Source organism: Leopardus geoffroyi, chromosome B1 (genome assembly GCF_018350155.1).
Source record: "Leopardus geoffroyi isolate Oge1 chromosome B1, O.geoffroyi_Oge1_pat1.0, whole genome shotgun sequence".
NCBI lineage: Eukaryota > Metazoa > Chordata > Mammalia > Carnivora > Felidae > Leopardus > Leopardus geoffroyi.
In genome coordinates, this window is record NC_059327.1 from 115,163,481 (window position 1) to 115,190,633 (window position 27,153).

The 27,153-nt window shown below is 41.6% G+C and overlaps 1 protein-coding gene and 1 long non-coding RNA gene across 4 annotated transcripts in view; one reads left to right on the top strand and one right to left on the bottom strand.

The window, feature by feature from the left end:
- The window catches only part of LOC123594328, a 71,789-nt gene extending 52,775 nt beyond the window's left edge, over window positions 1-19,014 (bottom strand). Inside the window, exons 1-2 of the long non-coding RNA XR_006710749.1 lie at window positions 18,906-19,014; window positions 14,339-14,517 (exon numbers count right to left, since the gene is read on the bottom strand). This is a non-coding gene — a long non-coding RNA (uncharacterized LOC123594328). The remainder of the gene's footprint in view (window positions 1-14,338; window positions 14,518-18,905) is intronic.
- The window catches only part of PAPSS1 (3'-phosphoadenosine 5'-phosphosulfate synthase 1), a 111,344-nt gene continuing 102,582 nt past the window's right edge, over window positions 18,392-27,153 (top strand). The window contains exon 1 of one of the 3 annotated variants that reach the window (XM_045471053.1): window positions 18,392-18,663. In XM_045471053.1, coding sequence (XP_045327009.1) covers window positions 18,604-18,663 — 60 coding nt within the window. In that variant the 5' untranslated portion in view covers window positions 18,392-18,603. Of the gene's footprint in view, window positions 18,664-18,891; window positions 19,102-19,182; window positions 19,284-27,153 lie in introns of those variants that run through there. The other 2 variants (XM_045471046.1, XM_045471058.1) reach the window with 2 other exon arrangements.

Sequence of the window (27,153 nt, forward strand, 5' to 3'; positions counted from 1 at the left end):
CCCCACATCAGGCTCTGCACTGTGTTAGCCCGGAGCCTGCTAAGAATTCTCTCTACCTCTCCCTCTGCCCCTCCTCCACTAGTTGCGCGCACGCGCGCGCGCGTGTGTGTGTGTGTGTGTGCCTATCTGTCTGTCTCAAAATAAATAAATAAACTTAAAAAAATTAAAAAGAAAATAAACATTTCTCAAAGAAAAGTAGATAGCTCAGAGAATCGTTAGAGGACTAGAGAGCCAGATTGGGAGGCTATGCACTTCAGAACAACGCCTGAGCCATGTTGTGAGATTGTGCCAGTAACAGCTCTGATGAAACCAGATGCTGTAGTGCAGGCCACTCACTCTCCACCTGAGATGCCAGAACTTCTATCTTCTGATCATGATGTAACCGGGGCCCACGGGTGCAAGAGCGCCTGGCTCCAGGGATCCGAAACAGACCAGGTTAGGCTCCTTGCTGCTGACAAAATCCAAAGGCAGAGAGATGAGTAAGAGTGAAACAAGAAAGGAATTTACTTCAGTGAGGCCAATGTGGGGAAGACAGGGGATTAATAATGTCTCAAAGACTGTCTTCAAATACTTCTAAATTTATGTAAGGAAAAGTTTGGTGGGTATATGCAGGTGGCAGTAAAGGTCAGGTAGATCATTGCCTTCGGGTCAGTTATTGCTCGAGGGGTGGTTTGGGTTCCCATCAGAGACACTCTGCCCAACAGGTCCTTTGACCGAGTTAAAAGTTAAGCTGGAAAGAACTTAATCACTTAAAAAGTACAGAGGTCAAAATGAAGGCAGTTAAAGTCCTCTTTCAATGAAAGTTAACATTTAAGCTGTCACCTTGGCAAAACAAACAAACAAAAAAGGATTTCTTGCAGTCCTTGTCTAGTCATGTAGCTCGTTTCTGGTTTGACGTCTCACTGGGGTGTGTGTGATTGGAGAAGCCTAGACTCCATGCCTGCAACCCAGCTGTGAGTTGAGTGTGCGAGAGTGAGTATTCTGACTTCCGCCTTGTGCAAGTGGATCAAAAGGCAGGAAAATGCCCAGAGAAAGGGTTCTTGAGAGGTGGTCGTATACTGGAAAAGGCACACAAAGGGAATCAACTTCAAAACCTCAGTAGTATGATTCTTTGACTAGCTGCTCAGGTGGTACATTTCTCTGAGACCTAGTTATTTCCATAGTCCTTAACCTTTTCTTGAATCTGTTTTTATTTTCACTGGATAAGACTCTCCCTGGTGTAGAATTGAACTATTAAGTGCAAATAGCTGGCCCCCTCACCCCACTTACTGTGTACTCTTTTGTAAGAAAGAAAAAAAAATAGGTAGGTTAATATGAAGATGTTGGTTGCCAAATGTTCATTTATCCCACCTTATATTGGTACAAGAATCCCCAGCTTTCCTCAGTGAGTCATTCCTTCCCCCTGTCTTTCTCTGTGGTTTTGTGGGGATAACATCCCTACTCTGCTACTCCTGACCACGTTCCAGAAGACTTATGGTTCAGTTTGGCCACAGAACATACCACATACCGTCCCTCCTCCCCCAGCCCTGTGATTAGTTTAGAATAGGTAGGCACAGTGTCTGGGACAGACTAATGAGACTCAGCCCCAGGTCACTTCCGAGGACTTTTCTTTGGTTCTTCTCTTCTGTGGTTGCTAGGCTAGGACATAAGCCTTGGAGTTGCTGCTGACCAAACTGATGTTTCTTGATAAAAACTTTCCTGAGTGTAAAGATGACACAGAGGAAAGTAGAGCCAAGGAATAGATAGGAACGGTCCAAGTATCCCTTGAACACCTAGAACCAGCTGTGCCAATAGTCATTTTCAGCTTAAATCCATTTAAATGATTTCAGTAGCTTTCAAACAAAAGACTTCACTAATTTTGTTAGTTAAATAAAATAGTTAATTGCTGGGGCACCTGGGTGGCTCAGTCGGTTGAGCATCTATTTGACTCATGACTCAGGTCGTGATCCCATGGTTCATGGGATCGAGCCCCCAGTCAAGCTCTGCTTAAGATTCTCTCTCTCTCTCTCTCTCTCTCTCTCTGCCCCTTCCCCACTCATGCTTTCTCTCCCTCTCTGTCACTTTCTCTCTCTCAAAGTAAATAAATAAACATTTAAAAAAAGTTAATTGGTGGGGCGCCTGGGTGTCTCAGTCAGTTAAGCATCCAACTTTGGCTCAGGTCAGGATCTCGCAGTTTGTGAGTTCAAGTCCCGCTTCGGGCTCTGTACTGACAGCTTAGGGCCTGGAGCCTGCTTCAGATTCTGTGACTCTCTCTTTGCCCCTCCCCCATTTGTGTTCCATCTCTCTCTCAAAAATAAACATTAAAATAAAAAAAAAAAGTTAATTGGTAAGCATAGATTTTTCCCTGAAAATTCTGCTTTAACAAACATTTGTAGTACCTCCTACTCAATGTCCAAATGAAAAAAACTTGGCCTTGTTTTTATACAAACTGTGTATACCCACCCCATTCCCCCCCTCCCCAGACACACACACACACACACACACACACACACACACACAGAGTAAGGGAAAATAGAGTAAATATATCAAAGATTTTATTCATCTTGGGTTCCTCTCTTTAGAGAAAATGACCTTTGTAGGATTTGATGAGAGATAAAACATACTTGCACATATTTTGTTGTATCTTTGCTTTGTCCAGATTAACTCTTGAATGTAATAGAGAATTATTTTTCTCTTTCTTGCAACCCAGTGTTTGGATGTCAGCATAATGTTAACTGCATTTATTTTGTTTCTTTTTAACATGTGCGGCTTCATTCTCTTTAGGTTTGGCCTTTTAGTCCTTCCCTACATCTGATTATTCCAAGGTAAATGCTGGAGCGTATATACATATTTGACAGAGGAGTATTACACTTTCATCTCTGGGTCTTCTGTAAGAATTTGTGAGTTCTATCAAGTAACAATAGTACTCTGCTCTACTTTGTTTCATCTTTTAGCTTGCAATGCCTGGTTTTAACTGTCCTTTGTCTTCCAATCAGAAATCAGATCCTGCTATACTAATCTTAAGAGCAACTGTTATATTGAAGGAAAGAGACCACTGTCACCAGTTTATATCTTTGGAGGAAATATTTCATTAAAGGTACTATGCCTGAATAGTTATGGACTCTGGTTCTCCAGTTGCGTTTCTGCATAAATTACAAACTGAGACATAAATAGGGGCCCTAGAGAAACAATAGAAATAAGCACTGTCTTAGTCTGTTTGGGTTGTTAATACAAAATATCACAGACTGGGGGTATAAACAACAGACATTTATCTCTCACAGTTATGGAGGCTGTAGGTCTTAAGGTCAAGGCTACAGCATAGCTGCCTTTCAGTGAGGGCCATTTGCCTGGTTCATAGCTAGTGCCTGTTTGTTGTGCACTCACGTGGTGGAAGGGGCTAGCGATCTCTGTGGGGTCTTTTTTATAAGACACTAATCCCATTCATGAGGGCTCCCCCCTCATAACCTCAATCCCTAAGGGCCCCACCTCCTAACACCATCACCTTTGGAGATTAGGATTCAACATGTGAATTTTGGGAGGACGCAAACATAGCAAGCACTAGGACACATTAGTGGGAAGAGATTTGTCCCTGATAGTGCCTTCTTTTATTCCAGTTTTTCCTTTAACAACATTAACTCTGTGTTTTATTCGACATACTGTCATTGGACATACTGACATAGTGTGTCTTTTCATATCATCTTGAAATATGTTCTCATAATTCCAAAACAATAACTTACTCCTAAATATTTAGATTCTTATTCTACAACTCTGCTTTTATGAATTTCATTTACTAAAATATCTGTATGGAATAATTTTCACGTGACTATCTGGAAGTTGTGTCCAATAAAGTCAACCGAGAATACAACTGCTACGTAAGAAGTGAAGAGCTCTGATTTTAGGATCCTATGCATCTTACGTTGCTAGCCTGCTCAACCTAGAAAGGGACGGATACTAAGGTGGGGGTGATTTCTTGCTATTACAACATAATAACACAAGGTCTGGGCTTCTGATTGGCTTGTTTGAAATGAATGCATGGGTTTCTTGGAATCTTACCTCACAAACACTCAAACCAGTGTGGCCAACTCAGTATTCTGGACATCCAGGGAGAAAAGAATTGGGGATGAGGGGGGTGGCAGAGAAGAAGGAAAGAGAAAAGGAGGAGGAGAGAAAGAGAATTGTGTTGAACATTTTATCTTTTGTAAATAATTAGTGTCCCCAAGCTTGTAAATAAAGGATAATATTCCCTGACTGACATTAGGATCTTGTTTTAATATTAGGAATTTATAATTCCCTAATTGCTATTGCTATTTGCAGGCTAAATGGAGCAGATGTGCTTTTAAATTAGATTTGCCAATTATAAACAAATGGATGCCTCAAGTTCAATTCAATTTTTTCTTAGTTCCTTATTGTATGAAAGTATTCTAATTTTGTTTACTGCAAGAAGTATATGCACAGTTAAATTGGCATTTCTGTGATTAAATATTTCAAAACTTCTTTTATTTGATTTTTAATTTTTACTGACAAAATGGTTATTTCCAAAATTAAAAGAAGGCAAGTGATTATAGTAAACAGTAAAATTCTTTAAGTATTTATAAATAAATACCTGTATTTTCTTTAAAATGGGTCATTTCTGAAAGATACTTGAATTTATAAATATAATTTAGTTACAATATGTTAAATTTATGCAATAATTTTTCAAATGATTTATATATACATTTAAAAATTTACTTTTGAGAAAGAGAGAGAGCACGCATGTGCACAAATGGGGGAGGGGCAGAGAGAGAGAGGGAGACACAGAATCCAAAGTAGGCTCCAGCTCTGAGCTGTCAGCATAGAGCCTGATGTGAGGCTCGAAGTCATGAACCGTGAGATTGTGACCTGATCCAAAGTTGGATGCAAAACCGACTGAACCACCCTAGAGGCCCTCAAATTATTTATATATTTTTGTTTACCTATCTAACAAACTACTTCAAACAGTGGCTTAAAACAACCACCATTTATTATGCCTCACAATTCTGTGGATTGGGATTTGGCTATGGCTTTCACTACTAGGACTAGAATGTCCAGGTTGATTTCTTCACTCACATGTCTGCCATTTTAGCTAGGATGGATTAAATGATGAGGTTTGCCTCATATATTTCCATTGCGGTCAGATATTTGGGGCTTTGGTTCTCCCTGTTGGTCAGATTCCTTGGTCTTTTCCATGTAGTATCAGGGCCTCTCTTTCTCCATGTGACCTCTTCATACTGTAGGACTTTGGGCAAGGTAGCCAGATTTCTTAAATTGTCAGGCTCAAGCCTGGAATTGACACAGTCACTTCTGCTACATTCTATTAGCTAAAGTGAGTCATAGCATCAGCCTAGATTCAGGGTGGGAGAAGAGCACACAAGGAGGTGAATACCAGCAGAGGTGTTCCTCAGGGGAGAGGAGGTACTTTGTGGAGACTAGATACTACAGCACATGTGTCCCTTGACAACATCATTTTCTGGAAATTTAGTTGTAAAATTGAGTATTTCTCAGGGTGTATCTTTCATGTAATCTGAGGCTTAAGAAATGCTTTTCAGAAAAGAGAACCTGGTTTAAAAAATTTGAAAGACAGTGCAAACAATAGTCCTTCTCTTGAGCTTATAATGGCATGCTAAAACCAGTTCGGATTTTGCCGTATAAAAACTTAGTTTAACCCACATTTCCCACACATTTAAGTGCATTGAACTGTGCCTGGCATTTAGTAATCACTTATAAATATTTGTTGAACCAGATTTATCATAGGACCCTTTTCCACAAAACACATGTTGATGGTTACAAAGAATTAATGTTTCCAACAGGAGGAACTTTGGGAAAATAGGTCTATTATGTAAGAGAAGAGTACATGATTCTGAGTTTCTTCCAGACCTACAACCCCCATCTAGCTGCTTTCTAATGAATTAATTGTTGTATCTTAGACTACAGAACCCTACCTCCTGGTTGCAGGTGATTAGACTCCAGATAGACACCTGACCTAGAGGCACCTGTCTGCAGGCTGGCCAGCAACTTAAAAGATATCCTGGCATGGGAGCTTTTACCAGTAGGAGTAGCCTAAATTGGATTGTGATAAGGAGATCCAATTAGATCCCTGTCACTTGGATAGTTTGTGAGAAAATCAGTTAGTTGGTAGAGGTAGAAGTAGTAGAAGCAGGAGTAGAGAATAAATAAGTTTCCATTCTCCAGAGCACTAGGGTGCTATATTTTTTTCTTATCCTATTTGTGTGGCTGCTGAAAGCTCCTCTTCTTTCCCTTTCTTCCCCCATCTTTAGGATAAAACCCTGTTAACTAAGGTAGTCACCTATGTCTCCATTTCCTACTATCTGAAAGAGCCTAATTAGTACATGATGTCAGGGAGTGAGACCTATATTCTCTTACTCAGAATAAGAAAACAGTGTGTTCAATTGCACAGTCAGGGGAGAAGTGCCACTATGACATGGCCTTTTGCAAGCATGCAAACACAGCAGGAGCTCCCACCAGTGGGGCCAACGACAGGTAGGACAGAGTCAGCTGGCAAAGGACCTGCTCAGTGTTTTCAAATGTTGTAGGAAACTCTTTGATCAATAGCTGCAGAGGAAGCTGGCTACAGGTGAGGATTTTTCTTTAAAGAATCTCAGAAATATATGATGAAAATTCTAGTCTGGACATGTTATTTTTCCCCATTGACTACCAGAAAGGAAAATGAGAAAATTAATTATAGGAGGAAGGTGCAGGTGGAAGGAAAGAGCACATGAACACCAGGGAAGCTGGAAATGTGCAGATTTCACTAATTTCTAAAGCAGGGTTCTTCTAGGGAACAGTGGAAAATAAGGAGAAAGGTTTGCTGGCCACTAGTCTAAGGCTATGTTGCAGTCAAAATGCAACCACTCCCTACGGTACTAGGAGAGGAGTGGGGAACAGCACCCAGAAAACTCAGTTTATGTCCACAGAAATGCATGTCTAGAACATCAGTGAGATGATGTAGGATACTGACAGAAGATCCAAACAGCAAGTTAATCAGTGGGCATGGCCGCAATTCTCATGAGGCAGAAGTAAGTTGAGATGCCAGGAATAAACAGAACTTGCCTGCTGTTGTCCAGACAAGCTCAGTGGATGCCCAGCATTTGGGGATTTATCAAAAGAGAGAAACATGTTTGCTTTGGGGTGTCAAGATTCTTTTTTTTTTTTTTTTTATAAATAGTCTATTTTTTAGTATATGTGCTGCTGAAGCAAGCACAATAGTCTTTATTTTTTAAAAATAGCTTTATATTTACAGGTAAATGAAACAGGTGGTACAGAGTTCCCATATATCCCCACACTCAGCTTTCCCCATTGTTAGCATTTATCTTTGTATGAGACATTGTTACACTTAATGAATACTGATGCATTATTATTAACTAAAGTCCATGGTTTATTTGGATTTCCTTAGTTTTTAGGTTTTTCCCTGATTTCTTTTTCTGTTCTGGGCCCCTCTCCAGGACACCACATTACATTTAGTTGTTTCATGTCTTCTTAGGTTCCTTGTGGCTGTTACAGTTTCTCAGACTTGCCTTGTTTTTGATGACTTGGGCAATTTTGAGAAGTACTGGTGAGGTATGTTGTAGGTTGTCTGTCTAATGGAATTTGCCTGATGTTTTTCCTCATGATTCAACTGGGATTTTGGGTTTCTGGAGGAAGATCACAGGGGTAAAGTGTCATTTGCATCACTTCATACCAAGACTGCACCCTGTCAACATGATTTATCACTGCTGATGTTGATCTTGCTTACCTGGCTGAGGTAGTATTTGTCAATTTTCTTCACTGTGAAGTTACCCATTTGCTTTCTATTTCCATAATGTAGAAGAAGGGGGTACAGCCCGTATTTAAGGAGTAGAAATTTATGCTCCCTCTCCTTGATATTTGAGTATCTACATAAATTATTTGGAATTCTTCTGCATGGGAGATTTGTCTCCTTTCCCCGCTTATTCATATATTCAATCATTTATTTGTCAGTTTGGACTCAGAGATGTTTATTTTATCCTTTGATAATCCTATATTTATTTATTTTGTTCCTCAAATTTTTCCAGCTTTGGCTGTTGGGAGATCTTTCATTTGGCTCCTGTGCTCCTTTGACAGACCTGCATGAATATGGTATTCTGCTGTTTTTTTGTTTTTGTTTTTGTACTTCAAAAACACTCTGGGGGCTCCTGGGTGACTCAGTCAGTTAAACCCCTGCGTCAGGCTTTGCCCTGACAGTGCGGAGCCTACTTGGGATTCTCTCTCTCCCTCCCTCTCTCTCTGCCCCTCCCCTGCTTGCTCGCTCTCTCCCCCCTCCTCTCAAAATAAATAAATAGACTTCAAAAAACAAAAACAAACAAAAAGCACTCTGACACTCCAAGATGTTCCAGGCTCATCTTACGTGTTTCTTTGCTTGTCCTAGAATCAGCCATTTCTCTAAGAAACTCTGGTTCCTTTTACTGGAAATGGTATTAGAAACCAAGATCTGGGCATTAGGTATACTCACTGCTACTGGGATATTGTTTCTTTTGAGCCCTCTCAGCTTCCAGAGCAAAGTAACATATGTACATCACTTATGTATATGCCCATATCTATAAATATGTCTATATGTAATCATCTACATCTGTATTAAACTAAACATGAGTTATTACAACGTCTCCATTCGAATCCATTACCAAATCCATTACCTCCTCCCATCCAACCCCCACCTCTTGTTTATCTGAATCTCACTCCAACAGTGAGAAACTTGGCTCCTACTTTGTGCCATCCACTTGTTTAATTCCCTTGCACATGTACAGCAGCATCAGAATTGTTAACCTGTCCCCTGATGGGGAATGACTTTACCAACTAGTACAGTGATTATGTGCAGTTCCTTTTTTTTTTTTTTAATTTTTTTAATGTTTATTTATTTCTGAGACATAGAGAGACAGAGCATGAGTGGGGGAGGGGCAGAGAGAGAGGGAGACACAGAATCTGAAGCAGGCTCCAGGCTCTGAGCTGTCAGCACAGAGCCTGATGCGGGGCTCAAACTCACGAACCATGAGATCATGACCTGAGCCGAAGTCAGACGCTTCACCAACTGAGCCACTCAGGCACCCCTACAATGACCAAATTTAAAAAGACCAACCCGTTGGCAAGAATGTGGAGCAACTAAAATTCTCATGCACTGCTGGCAGGAATATAAAATTGTACAACCACTTTAGAACGTGGTTTTGGCTGTTTTTCAAAAAAAATTAAACATATGCCAGCCATCCTCCTGATACTGATACTCCTAGGTATTTACCCAGGGGGAAAGAAAGCAAATGTCCACACAAAGACTTGTCTATGAATGTTCATGGCAATTTTATTTGCAATAGCCTCAAACTGAAATTACCTTCAACAGATGAATAAACAAATCATGGTATATACATGTTGTGAGTTTAGCTAAGCTACTCCGGGATATTCTGCCTTGGCAGCTATTTTGTTTTCTCAAGGGACCTGCAGGGACCTTAAACTGACACTAGTCCTTCATGCAAGCACATACCCTAGACAATAGCCTGCAGAGTCACAGGCAAAAGTAAGTTTCTGATATGACTTCCCTAACTGCCCTTGTGATCAATAGTCTCCCCAACCTCCCAGGACTTTCCCCTATGTGTCACTTAGATGACTCCCCACCCCACCCCAACAGAGCTTACCCAAACCCTGCTCTCTTTGATTTGAATTGATCAATTTGGGGTTAGCCTGGGAACCCCAGAGCATTCCACCTGGGGATCCTAATAGAGGCACTTGCCCCATCCAGTCTTGCCTCTTTCTCTGCCTGCACCCTGCCTAGCATGGCCCCTCCAAGTGAGCCATGTATTTCCTCAAGGACCTATGAGTAATAAACTTCTTTACTTCACTGTCTTTTGTATTCTGTTGTTGAGCCACAACTCACCATCCAGCACCCTGTGCTCTGCTTAACAAATGTTAATTTAATGAAATCATAACACTGTACAATGGAATACTCCTCATCAATAAAATGGAATAAACTATTGATACACGCAACAACATGGATGGGTTTCATCATGATTATGCTGTAAGAATCTAGGGAAAAGAATATATGCTGCGTTTGGTGCTGCTTCCCATTACTTATTACTCAGCTACTTTCACAGAAATTATTAACACAAAGTTTCACATATAGTGAAGTGCTTGAAGATAACTTGTGATTTTTATTAAATTGTTCTCAGGTTCAAATGACACCTAAATTAAGAACATAGAATAATTTTATTTTTATTTTTTTCAGTGAGACAGAGAGAGCAAGTGTGCACAAGGTGCGGAAGGGCAGAGGGAGAGAATCCTAAGTAGGCTCCATGCTCAGCAAGGAGCCTGACAAGGGGCTCAATTTCATGAATGTCAGATCATGACCTGAGCTGTAATCAAGAGTCAGATGCTTAACCAACTGAGCCGCCCAGGTGCCCCAAGAACCCAGAATAATTTTAGAACCGGAAGAATTCCTTAAGATGAATTTATCCAATTGACTCCCCACCCGTCTCCACCCCAGAAGTTACATGATTTACCTGTCTAATTAGAAAGCCTAGAATTTTAGCAACTTATTTCCACTCCCTTTGAAAAAGATCTCCTCTGAATTATGAACAAACCATAATTCTAAAATATAACAATTTTTAGTAGCTGGTCTTATGAACTTTATTATTTGGGGGCTTTTTTCCTAAGGAAACAAATGACAATAACCACAAGGAAATGCTTTAGATGAAATTGATCAGTGAAGTTTCAGGGATTTTTTTCAGCCCTATTTCTCTTACCTTGTTCTTTTTAAATTTTTTTTAATGTTTATATTTGAGAGAGAGAGAGAGACAGAGTGCAAGTAGGGGAGGGGCAGAGAGACAAGGAGACACAGAATCCGAAGCAGGTTTCAGGCTCTGAGATGTCAGCACAGAGCCCTATGCAGGGCTCAAACTCATGAACCACAAGATCATGACCTGAGCCAAAGTCAGATGCTTAATCAACTGAGCCACCCAGGCGCCCCTCTTATCTTGTTCTTTATTCAATCAAATCCCCCTCGTGGAGAAGATATGCCTTACATACCTTCATGTATCTTCCCCACATAACGCAAAATGTGAAGAAATGGAGCTGCCTCGACTAGAGAGGTAATTTCTCTACAAACTGATCTCTTGGCAAGCCCCAGAGACTTGTAGTAAGTAGGAGGAAGAGAATTTTCCAGAATCTGCAGTGATTCCTTCCAGACAGAAATAAAATATCCTGGCCTGCTTCCAAATTGCTGAGAAACTGGTGGGGATTTAACTAACAATAGGAAGCGTGGAGGGTGAATAAGATCCTACTGCACATTGCCTTTGGCTTGTGCAGCAACTTAAAAAACATTTTTTAAATATTTATTTACCTACGTTTTGAGAGAGAGAGAGTGAGCACAAGGCAGGGAGGGACAGAGAGAGAGAGGGAGACATAGAATCTGAAGCAGGCCCCAGGCTCTGAGCTGTCAGCACAGAGCCTGACATGGGGCTTGAACTACAAACCGTGAGATCATGACCTGAGCCAAAATCAAGAGTTGGATGTTTAACCGACTGAGCCACCCGGGTGCCCCACTTGTGCAGCAACTTTTAAATTCTGTTTATCCCAGATGACCTTCTGAGACTGATGCTCCAATACTAGTGAGGTAAGTGATGGTATTACCAAGCTTACGTAACTATTACCCTTTTACTGGGAGTACCTGAAAGGGTTAAAATACACTTTGCTCTGGGTTTCCCAAGTTTTATAGCTCTTTGGTTTAGATTAAAATATTTGCTTTGCTCTTCTCAGTTTTGAATGACTTTTGGAATATTCAAGGTTACACGGGACAGTATCTCAGATATCTAGGAATGCACATTCATTATTTAGAGCAGTAGTCCTCAGAGTATGGGTCCTCTCTTGCTAATGGCTTTGCCTCATATTTACCTGAGAGAATAAAGTCCCTCCGTGGAAAGTCCCTCATCTTCCACCTCCTATACAATGGGTTGGCATCTGTGCCTATCTTCTCCTTTTACTATATTTTGCAGGAATTACCTACTCCCTGTCAAAGGCCCATCTTCACTTGTGCCCTGGATTCCAACCCTCAAGGGCTTCCATCCATCAGTCACCTCTGCTCTTTGTTGGGTCATTCTCATCAGCATACAATTTGCTCTGGGTTAGCCTTTTTTTTTTTTTTTTAAATTTAAATATCCTACCTTGATTCTGTATTGTCTTTCAGCTATGTCTCATTTCTCTTCTTTTTTAAGCCACACATTTTTTTTAAAATTTATTTATTTTGAGAGAGAGAAAGAGAGAGAGAAGAGGCAGAGACAGAGGGGGGTGGGGTGGAGAGAGAATCCTAAGCAGGCTCCATGCTGTCAGTGCAGAGCCTGATGCAGGGCTCAAACTCACCAACCATGAGATCTTGACCTGAGCTGAAATCAAGAGTCAGAGGCTTAACTGACTGAGCCACCCAGGTGCCCCTAAGCCAAACATCTTAAGGGCTGTTCCCACATGCTCACTTCATTTGACCTCTAATTTAGTCTTAAAAATTTTTTTGTATGTCTATGTCAAAATTATATATCCAAATAGTTTAGAGCCAAATAATTCTATAAGGAATTTTAAGACAAAGAGCAAACCCCTGGTCATCTTCCTCTCTTCCCCCAATTTTCCTGCCCTAGAGACTCTTAAATCTTTCAGGTAAATCTCTTGGTACATATCTCCATATCTTGAAATAACAGGTGTATTGCTATTCTTGGTCTTTATGTTTTAGGCAGTATCTATTGGTTTCACACCATAGAAAATGAAGATTTATCTATCCCTCTTTCTTCTGGCACACATGCGCGTGCGCGCACACACACACACACACACACACACACACACTTCTTTCATCCCCTTAACCACTCCATGTGGTGATACTGCAATTTTGTTAAGGTTTTATTCATAGTTTATATTATTATGACCAAGTACGTGTGATTTAAAGCTTAGCCAAGTAGTAAAACTATTACCATTCTTCCTTTCCACCATGATAGTAGTACTCTGGAGATAGTTTCTTTTTTTCTCTTTCTTCGTGTGTGTGCATGTGTGTGTGTGTGTGTGTGTGTGGCTTTCTTTGTAGAGTTCTTTATTTTTTTTCTCTTCTTAAAAATAAGTATCCTCTTATGTGAAAAAGAAAAAGTAGAGAAATGCACTCATGCTTTTTTTTTTTTTTTAAGGAATACTTCATTAAATGGTTATAGCAAATACTTCTGGTGCTGCATGCATATTCCCTCAGCCCTTGCTATTGTAGAAAATATCATCTTGACTTCCACATGTGAATACACCTCCATTTCTTTGCATGAAGGCTTTCTTTGGGACCAGTGCCCTCTCTACCTATGGGCACTGCAATCCAAAATTCCAAGGGATGAACACTCTTCTCCCTAGGCAGCATCCTTGAATAATGACTCCCCAGCTCTCTCCTCTCGGGTAATATATTTTGAAGCATGTGTTCAACACTGTTTCTTAATTTTTTTTTTTTTCAACGTTTATTTATTTTTGGGACAGAGAGAGACAGAGCATGAATGGGGGAGGGGCAGAGAGAGAGGGAGACACAGAATCAGAAACAGGCTCCAGGCTCTGAGCCATCAGCCCAGAGCCTGACGCGGGGCTCGAACTCACGGACCGCGAGATCGTGACCTGGCTGAGGTCGGACGCTCAACCAACTGCGCCACCCAGGCGCCCCTCAACACTGTTTCTTAGAGTTACTCAGTGGGATTAAACTGAGTTACTCACAATGGCTGCTTTATTGACTTCCTTCATGTATCATGTTCCCACTCACCAATGGTGTTTCTTGGACTCACCTCCCAAATAAATAATGTGTACTCAAATCCTTCTTTCCATGTCCTGCTTCTTTTTTTTTTTTTTTTTTTTTAATTTTTTTTTTTTTTCAACGTTTATTTATTTTTGGGACAGAGACAGACAGAGCATGAACGGGGGAGGGGCAGAGAGAGAGGGAGACACAGAATCGGAAACAGGCTCCAGGCTCTGAGCCATCAGCCCAGAGCCCGACGCGGGGCTCGAACTCACAGACCGCGAGATCATGACCTGGCTGAAGTCGGACGCTTAACCGACTGCGCCACCCAGGCGCCCCCCATGTCCTGCTTCTTAAACAACACAACCTAAGATAATTAGTGCTGAGTATTTCCTGTTACATCACATTTTAAGGTACATGATGTCTGGTGTCCCAGTTTTAGAAGATGCTAAAATTGATAAGTGGGTGCAGATAGTACCAGCCTGATCCCTCCATTATAAAATTCCCTTTCCTGCCTGTATTAGTCAGGGTTTTCCAGACAAACAGAACCAATAGTATAGATAAATAGAGATTTACTATTAGGAATTGACTCACGTGGTCATGGAGGATGAGAAGTCTCAAGATCTGCAGTTAGCAAGCTGGAGATCCAGGAGAGCTGATGGTATAGTTCCACTCCAAATCCCAAAGCCTGAGAATCAGAAGAGCTGATGGCATAAGTTCCAGTCTGAAGGATAGCAGGCTTGAGACCCAAGAGCCAATGTCTCAGTTCGAATCTGAAGGCAGGAAAAGACCAATGTCTTAATCAAGGAAGTAAGGCAGGAGTTCCCTCTTACTTGCAGAAGAGTCGTCTTTTTAGTGTAATCAGGCCTTCAAACTGATTAGATGAAGCCCACCCACATTATGGACAGCAATGTACTTAGTCTACTGATTCAAATGTTAATCTCATCCAGCAGTACCCTCACAGAGTCATCCAGAATAATGTTTAACCAAATATCTGGGCACCCTGTGAACCCATTCAGGTTGACACACAAAATAAACTATCACACTGTCTTCCACCTGATACTTTTAGCAGACACTAATGATTATTGCCTATGTTAATTGCCTCATCAGGCGCTTAAGATGGTGATTTTTAAATGCCAACATTCCTTCTGCATTTATTAACTAGAATTCTATCAGTATGAACCTTTCCTCATCAGCTATTTGATTACTCTGAAATACAGTTTGTACAGAAAGGCTGTGATAAATTTGTCCTTTTTGATGACTTACTTTTCTAAGCAGTTATCACTAATACAACCACAAACTCTTTGTCAGTTGTCTGAATCATTTTCAGTATGGTCATTCCCATAGGATGCTATATTAATTTTATTTTCCTAAACTAGTGTCTCCAAGGGCCTTCTGACTTCTTGGAGAGCCTTCTGACTAATTATCCTCTAGACCTGGTACATGGCCGTCATTCTCAGATCTTCCTTCACCATAAATCTGGGAATTCCTTTTGACTGTTTCCTGTGTGGAAACATCTATTTTCTGAATGCCCTCTTTCCATTAGGTGGAGCACATCCTCCAATATTTCCTTGAGAAAGGGTGTATGATAATTCCAAATTCTAGGTGGGAAATGCCTTTCTTTTGGAACTCTGAAGGTATTGTTCTATTTATCTTCTAGCTCTCAGTGTTTTTCTTAGTACCTTCAATTCATTTTCACTCCTGATTCTTTGTTTTTGAACTGTCCTTCTCCTTCGAAGTTTGTAGGATTTCCAGGCAACAGTACTATGCATTGTACATTCAATTTCTATCTTTTGAGCTGGACATTCAGGGAAAGACTCCAGTCCTTCACTTCTAGGAAATTTTGTTTAATGATTTACTTAGTTATTTCCTCCTATGATTTTTCTCTTTCTGGAATTTCTAATATGTGGATGTTGGATTTCCTGGACTATTCTTTTAAAAATTCTATTTCTATTTTTTTGGGATTTTGCTCTGCATTCTGGAAGCTATCTTCACCTTTTCTTCCATTTCCGTTTCCTTGTTTTTAATTTCCAAGAGCCTCATTTTAATTCTGAATACTTGTGGCATTGCCATTTCACTGATAAATCCTTCAATATGTAACTCTAAAATTACTCCTTTAAAAAATATAACAATGTTATTATCACCAAAAAATGTAACTCTTTACTATCAAGAATCCAGGTACTCTTCAAATTTCCTCTATTGCTGTGTACATTAAAAATTCTTCTCTATGTGAGTCAGTCGTGAAATAAGTTTCATATGGTTCAATTGCTTAATACCTCTCTTAAGTTTTCTTTTAATCTTCAGTTCTTCATTTGTTTTTTTTTTTTTCCTTCTCCTTTTAATTTAATTATTGAAGAATCAGGTCCTTATGTAGAGATTTCCACAGTTTGGATTTGGCTGCTTGCATTTATGGTGATTTTACATCTTTCCTCTGCATTAACTGTAAACTGGTAATCAGATCTGAAGGCTTGATTAGAATCAGGGTTGAATGTAAGGGGCATTAATACCACAGGAGGCAAAGTGTCATCAGGAGTCAAAAAAGTTCTGATGTCCTTTATTGTCATGATGTTAGCAGCCATGAGCAGCATTGTCTTTATACATTATTTCATTAGAAGGTACAAAATGGTGATATTATAATTCCATCTTTTCTTCATCTATTAGCTGTATTTCTACAAAGAGAACTTCCTCTCATCAACTTTTTTCATTACCTTACTTACAGTTAGTGCAGGGAAGGCAGGGTAAATTCTTTCCTTTTATTCATCAGTTTCAAAATAATGAGTTGGCTCACTAGCATCCTCCAAGGGTAGCAATGAGTTGTCTTTAATTATAATCATTATGAACACGGACATTTAAACATATTTGGTTTATTTCAATACCTTATAGTTATTATCCCTTTAGTGCTCTAATCTAATTGTACCATCTTTGACAGGAGAAAACTTAAAGTTGGCTTCTGAGTCCTTTTGACATAATTCTAGTGGGTTTTTTTGTTGTTGTTGTTTGTTCAATCCTAGTGTTTTTTGATGATTTCCTTGTTTCTGGTTTGACAAGATGTTGCAGGCTCATTTGCATGACTGATGTCTGGAATCATGAATTTGAACTCAGTATCAATATAAAGTCATGATGTATTTTAACCCTAAAAATGTCTTTCATTGGGAAAAGCTCACAAATATGGACTGAGAAGCAACGAGTACAACTAAAAGCCCAGACTGTGATATCTTTATACCATTTCCCTTTAAATACCATTTCCTAGGACTCCTTGAAGAAATGGCTGGGGCGCCTCAGTGGCTCAGTCTCAGGTCATGAGCTCATGGTTTAGAGATTTGGAGTACCGCATGCGCTGTGAGCCCAGAGGCTGCTTTAAGATTTTCTGTCTCTGTCCCTGCCCCGCTCTTTGAGAATTGAGAATTATATCGAAATTCAATTCTATATACAGACTTCAAATTAAACACCCCTTAGAAAAAGCTATAGGGAACCAATGAATTGACATTTTATATGGTCAAGTAAACAAGGTTGGATTTAAAATTTTATAAGTACCACTCTGACAGCAATTCAAAAATGGAGTAACATGCGTGTGAGCAGCAGCCGCACAGGTGGAGGGTGCTCAGTTAAGGGGATTAGTTGTGATTCATCTTGGATAGGGGGAAGGCCTAACAAACGACAGTAACAGTGGGGGAAATAGACTGATTTGCTAGTTATTGAGAAGCAGTACCCTCAGGTCTTAGTGATTGAAGATGATGTGGTGGGCGGCGTGTGGGAGGGGGCAGGTGCAGAGTACTATTTCTGTGCCTGCAGCAAGCTTTGGAAAAGCCCTTAGAATGGAGGGGGCGGGGAGTAACTCGTGGAGGAAGTCCTCCCCCCCGCCCCCATTTTCCTATGAACTGGTCCTATAATAATTAGGTGAATTTGAGAATGTCCTGCACAGGTGGGCAGTCTACCCTTTGGTAACCAGCTGCCCTCCCTAAGCCTGGAATTCAGTCCTCTAAGACTTTTCGGAAAAACTAATAATATAGGGGCCCTTTTGGCCTAGCGGTTGAGAATTACTGGACAGAAATCTCCTGATATGAAGCGAGGTCTCCAAGTGGGGAAGGAAGCACCTTGCAGATGACCGCTAATCCCAGTCGAGATATTAATTATTGATGACCAAGGAAGGGGCATTGACTGTTTCTTGAAGTTACGCGTTGAGCAGAATTTTAAAGCCGCCAAGCGGAACGTGTGGAAAATAAGCTGTTCAGTAAATCATTTCTTCCCTTTGCGAGGCTGGAAAATCCCTTTTTAAATGTGGACAGGGTGAAAAGGATACAGAATGGGCGCGGCAGAAGACTGGTGGCCGCGCTTATGGAGGAAAAGTCAGAGGGGCAGGAGACTCCATCAATGTCTCTTTCCAGCCAGCATCAGCTGCAGGGAGCCAAGAACCTCCCTTGCCCTTCCGTGGGTGGCCCGCGCCTGGGACTTGGCTCCAACCTCAGCGCCTGCGCAGCACAAGGCGTCAAGCCCGGGAGAGGCCAGGAAACTTCCACGACTACCTTCCCAGGCTCCGCCCCTTCCTCAGAATCAAGAGGGAGGAGCGTCGTGCGCGCTCGCACCGTTGCGAGCGCCAAAGCCCCACCCCCAGCTCCTGCCTAAGGTTCTGGCCCGCCGCTTCGCCCCTCCCCACATACCTCTGCTCCAGATCCATTTCGGAGGCGCAACCAACGCGCCACGCAGTAGGAGGTACGAGCACGAGCCCGTGCGTACGTAAGCGCGCGCCGACTCGGGCGCAAGGAGGCCCCGCCTTTTCGTCCCGCCCCGCCCCCGTCGGCCTCTCCTCCGGCTACTGTCCTGGTGTTTAGGATCCCGGCACCCGCGCGCGCTCTGCAGCTATGGAGGTACCTGGGAGCCTGTGCAAGAAAGTCAAGCTGAGCAATAATGCGCAGAACTGGGTGAGTCGGGGCAGAGAAGCGAAGGAGGCTCTGGGAGGCTCTGGTTGCAGCTCGTTCCGGAGCCGCTCCTTACCTCCCGCCTCCTCTGCATCCTCCCTGGAGCTCGGGGGATGGTACCCGAGGCCCGCGGCGCCTTCCAGCTGGGGCGGTGGGGGGTGCCAGACGGGCTGGCGCGGCGGGGGTCTCGGGCTGGGCTCTGTGTGCGGTCCGACCCACCCTTCGTGGGAAGAATGCTCCCTTACCGTGCTCCTCGACTCAGATGAGACCTCGCAGAAAATCTTTCGGGAATGAGCTGACCGCTACGGAAGCGTGCACCCCCGACAGGGGATGCTTCCCGCATCTCTTGGAGTGGCCAGAAGGTCTGCAGAGGAGGCGAAGGCGGGCGCATTTTCATTGCGTTCGTGGTTTTCCTTGGCTCTGCCAGTGCATTTATCCCAGGTTTGGATCCATCGCCACGTCTTTCCATTTGCGAGTTTCAGTGTGAAGGGAGAGTACCCAACAATGTGGCCATTCATGAGTTGAGACTGCTCTGAACTGAGGTTCTTTGTGGCTCAGTATTAAATCGGAATGTTTGACAAATAACATGGAGTTTTAAGGACTCGATTCCTGGAGACAGTAAGGTATGGGTAGACTAATGGTTTATAACGTTTAGCAAGGACTGCCAATTGGATTTGATGGTTAAGTGCTGTGTCCTCAGGAGGTTGTTTCCTTCCTTATTTCTTTGATGAGAAACAGCCTTAAGATATTGTAAGTATAGAGCAGATTGAGGTGGGGGAGGGGGAGGTGGTGTCCAACTTTGGAGTCAGGAAAGGCGCTGGTTTTAAGTTTAGATGGGTTTTTATTTCACAGTACAATCCGATCATGAGGTTTAATTTTGAATGCAACCTCGTAAATCATCATTAACCTTGATGAGTTAAAAAAAAAAAAAAGCCATTTCAGGCAAATATTCATTTGATGTGGGTTTATCATATCTGTTGTTACTTAAGATTCTCACCTGATTCCTTTCTTCTTTTAATTATTTAATCTTATGTGATAAGGAGGGAAAGGAATAAAAGGTGAATTAGAACATTGGAAAGAGCACTGGACTACTGGCCTGGTCTCTGGTTCCAGCTTTGCCATTTAGTAGCTGAGTGAACTTGAGGAAAAACATTCTATTTCTTTAACCCTTAGCTGTCTTAACAAGGGTGTAGTAGTGTGCACTTCTGTAGGTTGTTTCGAGGAGCAAAGAAGATAATGAATTTGAAAGCGCAGTGAAACCACTACCATGTAACTTGGTGTGGCTCTTGTACCTCATGGTATTTTTTAGTTCGTGAAATAAGGTTGGCAAAATTAGGGTATTTACAGATGATTTCATTTACACCGTCCATAATTTGTTTTTGTTTTTTTTTAATTTTTTTAATTTTTTTTATTTTTGGGACAGAAAGAGACAGAGCATGAACGGGGGAGGGGCAGAGAGAGGGAGACACAGAATCGGAAACAGGCTCCAGGCTCTGAGCCATCAGCCCAGAGCCCGACGCGGGGCTCGAACTCACGGACTGCGAGATCGTGACCTGGCTGAAGTCGGACGCTTAACCGACTGTGCCACCCAGGCGCCCCCATAATTTGTTTTTTAACTGTTGGCCAAATAGGTGTTCATTCTTTGTAGAGCACCTTTGCCACTGATGGAGAAGATGAAAAATGAGGGACTCCATGCTTTCCAGCCAGTTGCTCATGGCCTGGTTGGGGCTGGAAGTGGCATTTGCCAGGTGATGAGTATATCAGACCACAGTGACTAGTGCAAGACATGTTTTATCGCAGTTTAGAAGGGAGATTAGTTTATCCTAAATGTTTGGGGAAAGTTTATGGAGGAGAAATGTGCCCAGATTTGTGAGGCAGAGAGGAACTGTATGAATAAAGGCTGGAAATAAGAATTAATAATAATACTATTTTTTATAGAAACAAGGAAAACAAGGAAACCTTGTTTAACCACTCTGGAGAATTTTTACCGAGGGAGTGGAGAGAAATTTGAATGGGTAGGGTGGGGCTAGGTTATGCAGTTGTTAATGTTAGCTCAGTTAAGACTTGATTCCTTGGGAGATTTTTGGTGAGGCTAGAATTTTTAATTTTCTGGGCCTTATAAGTCTTTTTTTGCCCCAATAGAGAACATCCGTCATATTTTCCTTTCACATACTGAAGTCAGCTGATACACACAAGTGTGAAGAACCCATACTCCTTTAAAGTTTCCATCACATGATGAAATTGGATTTCCAGGAAGGTTGGGCTACTGGGAAAATTAGATACTGTTAGAGCCTAGATGTAGAAGTCTTAGAAAACAGATAGGGTTATAGTGAGGTCTAAATGAACTAATAGATTTAGAGCGTGCTGGTACATGAACACTTTAAGTTGTTCTTGGTATTGATTTATCCGATGCGAGGGTGCAAAGGGCCGGGTTAAAGCGCCTGTGGGAATAGCAGAATAGGTGCATTAAAAACACAAGAGTAAGAAGGAGCTGACTAACTAGAATTAGGGAATGAAAGAGGGAGGCGTGTTAAAAGTTGGATCCTGAGGTTTTAATCTTGAGAAATGGGGAGAAAAGTTGTGCCGTGCTGGGAAATTGGGAAGTAGGCTGGAGGCTGGGGTAATGCTGATAAAAGTTAAACACTGAAGGAGAATTTACTGTGTGCCCAATACAGTTTTAAATGTCTTACTTCAGTTAACTTAGTGAATTTTTGCAACATTTCTGAAGTGGATATCATGAGATAGTCATTTAAAGCTGCCTGGGCTCAAATCTGGGCTCTGCTCTTTACTAACCACATAACCTTTGGCTAGTCACTTGATTTCCCTGTGCTCACCTGTAAAATGGAAGCCTTGGTCTCACTGGGATGTTGCGAAGATTTAAAGGAGCTAATATATGAGAAATGCTTACAGTGCCTGGCATATAGTAAATGTTGTGTATAGTTCTTATTTTTACAGTTATCCCATTTATTACAAGTAGTATTTCCATATTATAGATGAAGAAACTGAGGCACAGCGATGTCATAGAGTTTCTTAGTGGTGGATCCAATTTTAAGCATGCTGCACACGCGAGACAGCTTTTAGTAGATATGCTCTCCATAGGAATATAGTGACAGCCACATAATGTAGTTGAAAATTTTCTAGAGGGTCCATTGAAGAAAAAAGAAACAGGTTGAAATAAATTTGATTAATGTCTTTTATTTAACCCAACATATTTATTTTTTATTTATTTATTTTTTTTTCCAACGTTTATTTATTTTTGGGACAGAGAGAGACAGAGCATGAACAGGGGAGGGGCAAAGAGAGAGGGAGACACAGAATCGGAAACAGGCTCCAGGCTCTGAGCCATCAGCCCAGAGCCCGATGCGGGGCTCGAACTCACGGACCGCGAGATCGTGACCTGGCTGAAGTCGGACACTTAACCGACTGCGCCACCCAGGCGCCCCTAACCCAACATATTTAAAACAGTCATTTCAACATAAATGTAACTTCAATACTATCATAACATAAAATTACTAAGATATATTACTTAAGGGTGTATTTTACACTTACACATCTCAATTCAGACTAGCCTCATTTCGAATACTCAGTAGGGACACGTGGACAACATGATAGGGACTGAGGTGGGTTAAGATTGGAAATAAAGATTTGATGATTAAATTTGAGTTAGAGAATGAAGAGAAAAATGAGAGACTAAGTCCTAAGCTTTGGGTAGTATCTCCTGTGAAGGAACAGGTAAGAGAAGGGGCTTCATGAGAGCTAGGAAAGACCTAGGAAAATATAATGTTCTGGCACTGGGGAGCATTATTTAGTATTAGAGGGAGATGTCTCCATACGTCTACAAGAATGGTTAAAGAGAAATCAGGAATAAACTTGCTTCGTTAGCTTCCTCATACCTCAGTCTGACAAAGGATCAGATGTAATGCATTTCATTCTCCATCTGACTGAACCTTTCTATACTGAGACCAGCTTTTTTCTTTTTTTTTCTTTTTTTAGGTTTGTTTATTTTGAGAGAGACACAGTATGAGTGGGGGAGGGGCAGAGGGAGGGAGAGAGAATCCCACACAGGCTCCATGCTCAGTGCAGAGTCTGACATGGGGCTCGAATTCGTGTAACTGTGAGATCATGACCTGAGCCGAAACCAAGAGGACACTTAACCGATTGAGCCACCCAGACGCCCCAATGTGGGACTAGCTTTTATCTGCCCTTATGAGTGTGTGAGTTGGGCTGAGGGAGATGTGGGGCACTCAGTTCAGGTCCAGTGGTTACTCACCCATTTGGTAGAATCATGTTGGGTTGAATTCCTTGCTTGGACCTGCCTTACTGGGGAGTTGGAGCCTCCAGCCCACGGAGTGGTCTGACATTCAGAAGCAACCTGTAGTCTCATTCTGGTTTGCCTTTCCATACCCCTATCTCCTGCTACTCCCCAAATTTCCATAGCTCCATATCTCCAGCCCCAATTTTTCTTCTGTACCTTTCATCCTCATGGTTTTACACAAGCCTTTCCTTGTGCCTGGGCTGCATGTTAACCTTTGTCACTTCCTAGAATCTTCGCAGAGCTGTGGGCTTGTTTATCATACAGTGGCCCTCCCTCCTGTGTGCGCGCACTCTTACACATTGCTGAATTGGGTATGCACCCCTGTATTATGTTGCATGCTGCCACTATCACGTATTATGTAGTGATACTTCATTACAGATGTTTTGTGTCTACACTGAGCTTCTCATATAACAAGGTGGGGATAAGGAATATGGTACATAGTAAGCTTGGGTGCTTCAGACATTAAAATCCTTAGATAACATTAATATCTCTGCACAGCTTTAGAGAATATGCTTCATATGTGGTAGGATTCAAATTATAGTTTTGTCACCACCTGTGTGATCTTGGGCATGTTACCGTAATACGTTTGTGCCTCATCCTCAAAGGTAATAATGTGAATAATAAGATACAGCTTATGGTGGACCTATATCTCCACTAGGAGATAGTGCATATCTCCTAGGGTTATAGTGGGGTTTATTTTTTTAAGTTTATTTATTTTGAAGGGGTGCCTGGATGTCTCAGTTGGTTAAGCGGCTGACTTCAGCTCAGGTCATGATCTCGCGGTCTGTGGGTTTGAGTCCTGCGTCGAGCTTTGCGCTGACAGCTCAGAGCCTGGAGCCTGCTTCCGATTCTGTGTTTCCCTCTCTCTCTGCCCCTCCCCTGCTTGCTCTCTGTCTCTCTTTCAAAAATAATAATAAACATTATAAAAAAATTTTTTTTTTAAAGTTTATTTATTTTGAGAGAGTGTGCACATGCACACATGAGCGAGGGAGAGGCAGAGAGGGAACCCTAAGCAGGGTCTGTGCTGTCAGCACAGAGCCCCGTAGGGGTGGGAGTGGGGGCAGCTCCATGTAACAAACCGTGAGATTGCAACCTGAGCCAAGATCAAGAGTTGGATGCCTAACCAACTGGGCCACCCAGGTGCTGCTGTAGTGAGGTTTAAGTAAGTCAGTATATTTGAAATACTATGGTGATACCTGGCACATGAACAATATTTAAGGTGTTGTTCTTATTTTTTATTATCAATTTTTATTTTTTTTGGGGGGGGGGAGGAGGGACAGAGAGAGAGAGAGAGAAAATCTTAAACAGGTTCCATGCCCAGTATGGAGTCCCATGTGGGGCTTGATCTCGCAACCGTGAGATCATGACCTGAGCTGAAATCAAGAGTCAGATGCTTAACTGACTGAGCCACCCAGGTGCCCCCTTGTTATTATTTATTCATCAAATATTTAACACCTACTCTGTGTGTGCCTTTGTTCTAGGTGCTAGGGATGCAGTAGTAAAAAGACAGAGAAGGTATTGTATTCTACCTGGGAAAGAGTTAATTAAAAAGCAAACAAATAAATGAATGAGATAATTCTCCCTTTTACCAGTTCTACCTTTTTTGAGCAGTTTGTCCCATACACTGTTAGATGCCTTTCACAGAAGGCCAGTACCTCATTCTGGATTTTGGAGGAGACTGAGGTGGAACAGAACAGAAACACGCATGCAGAACACCCAGCTTATGAAAGGCCGAGGCAGAGGCCAATATTTTCGTTCTTCAGAGCATTGGCCTGGCCATGGTCAGGGGCAGGTATTGATCTGCTGCTGGAAAAATTGCCTGAAGAAGAAGGAAAGCTGGATTTCCACCAAGAATGTACTCTTACGAATGTTGACTAACAGCAATAACAAGAACGATAACAAGGTCTGGATCTGTGTTGTCGAATCTGATAGCTGCTAGCCACCTGTGGCAACTTAAATTTAGTTAAAATTAGTAAAGTAATAAATTCTTTTCCTTAGCTGCACTAGCCACATTTCAGGCACTCCACTGCCTAGTGGCCAGTGTATCGGACAGTACAGTATAGAAGATTTTCATCATCTCAGAAAGTTGTATTGACAGGGCATGTCTAGATAGTAACTTTGGGGTGGCTGCCAGCATTTCTTCTACTCTATGTGTATTTATGTATTCATGTATTCATTTTTACTCTTTTTCCAGGGCAAGAAATTTTGAGAGCTGGTGGCTACTTTGGAATCCTAGTTCTGGGTGATTCTGTAGCCCTGGCTTCTGGCATGATACCTGGCAGTATTAGCTTCCCCCTCAGCATACTTGTGTCTCTACATGTGAATTGTGAAATAAACTTTCCCAGCCTGAGCTCTGTTACATCGAATTTTGAGAAGTAGTTCTCTACTCTAGTGGCTCTCAACCAGATAAGATTTTGCCACTCGCAAGGGGGTGTTTGGCAGTATCTGGAGACATTTTTGATTGTTAGTGTGTGCCTGTGCTGGGGGTGCTTCTGGCATCTGTTGGATAGAGGCCAGAGATGCTACTAAACATCTGACAGTGCACAGAATGGCTCCCACAACAAAGAATTATCTGGTTCAAGGAGTCGTTATTGCTGAAGCTGAGAGACACTATTCTCCGCTTTGTTTTGGGTAAGAAAAAGGGAAAGGAACTTGTATAGCTCTGACATGCAAAATTAGGAATTTAAAGTAAGATCCAGTTGATAATAACATTTTCTTATTCACCAGCTTGGAAGTTACCATCTTTTGCTCTTTTTTTTTTATGTTTATTTTTGAGAGAGCACACACGCATGCACGCACACCAGTGGGGGAAGGGCAGAGGGAGAGGGAGACACAGATTCTGAAGCAGGTTCCAGGCTCTGAGCTGTCAGCGCAGAGCCCCCGAATGGGGCTCGAACTCACTGTGAGATCATGACCTGAGCTGAAGTCGGACACTTAAAACTCCCAACTCTGAATTGTTTTGAAAGCAAGTTACTAAGTAATGTAAATGAAGAGAATAACTTTTTTTATTTTTTGGTATTTACCTAAGTGGTAATTATTTCTGTGAAATGCCCTTTTCTAAGGATATAATTCCTTACCGAGTGAGTTTTAACCAATAAAAATAGTGGGAATGTTAGACATTATGTATAGAATCCAGTTTCAATTTAGGTGAATGTAGCCATTGTTCTGTGTCTTCTTTCTAGTTTCCTTGATGTTTGCATCCTTTCTCTGTGTCTGTATCTCTCGTACGTTTAAGTTTTTTTTAGTATATTCAGAGTTGTACAACTATGTTTAAGTTTTTTTTTAGTATATTCAGAGTTGTACAACCATCACCAGTGTCTAATTTTAGAACATTTTTTCACCTCAAAAAGAAATCCTGTACCCATGAGCAGTCATTCCCTTTCCTACCTCTTCCTTTCTCTCTAGCTCCTGACAGTCCATAATGTTTTCTGTCTCTGGATTTTCCTATTCCAAATTTTCCTATAAATGGAATCCTACAACATATGGCTTACTGCATCTGGCTTCTTTAACTTAGTGTAATGTTTCCAAGGTTCATCCATTGTAGCATGTTATCAGTACTTCATTCCTTTAGGTGGTCGAATCATGTTCCATTTTATGGATATATATCACATTTGGTTTATCCATTCATCAGGTGATGGACATTTGAGTTTCTGTTCTTCGGCTTTTATGGGTGATGCTGTTGTGAACATTTGTGTCCATGGTTTTTGTGTACTCTCGCATGGTTTTAGTAGTTAATATCAACATCTGAGGTAGACGTTAGTGTATTTTTGTCTGTCCAGCTTCTGAACTCCCTTCGTATGTATGGGGAGTGCCCCACTGTCACTATGGTGGGAGATGCAGGGGTCTGTCATGGCGTAATGATTTCTTTATTTATAGTTTGTCTCCTTACCTGAAATGTTATCTTATCCCCAGTATCTAGAAGGGATCAATGACTAAAATAGACTTAGATTCATTTCTCACTTCTAGGAATCTTAGAGCTGGGCTTTCTACCTGGAGGTCATCCTAGGGCCCTTCCATTAAAGGTACCGACATTTTGAAATTTTGATTCAATATATAAATGTTGCTTAATCTTTAAAACAGACTAGTTGGGTACCTATGATGTATATACAGAGTGCATGCATGGTAGTTGATGGCAATCAGATAAGCCTCCTAGGGACTTAGTTTTGATTCAGGAGGTC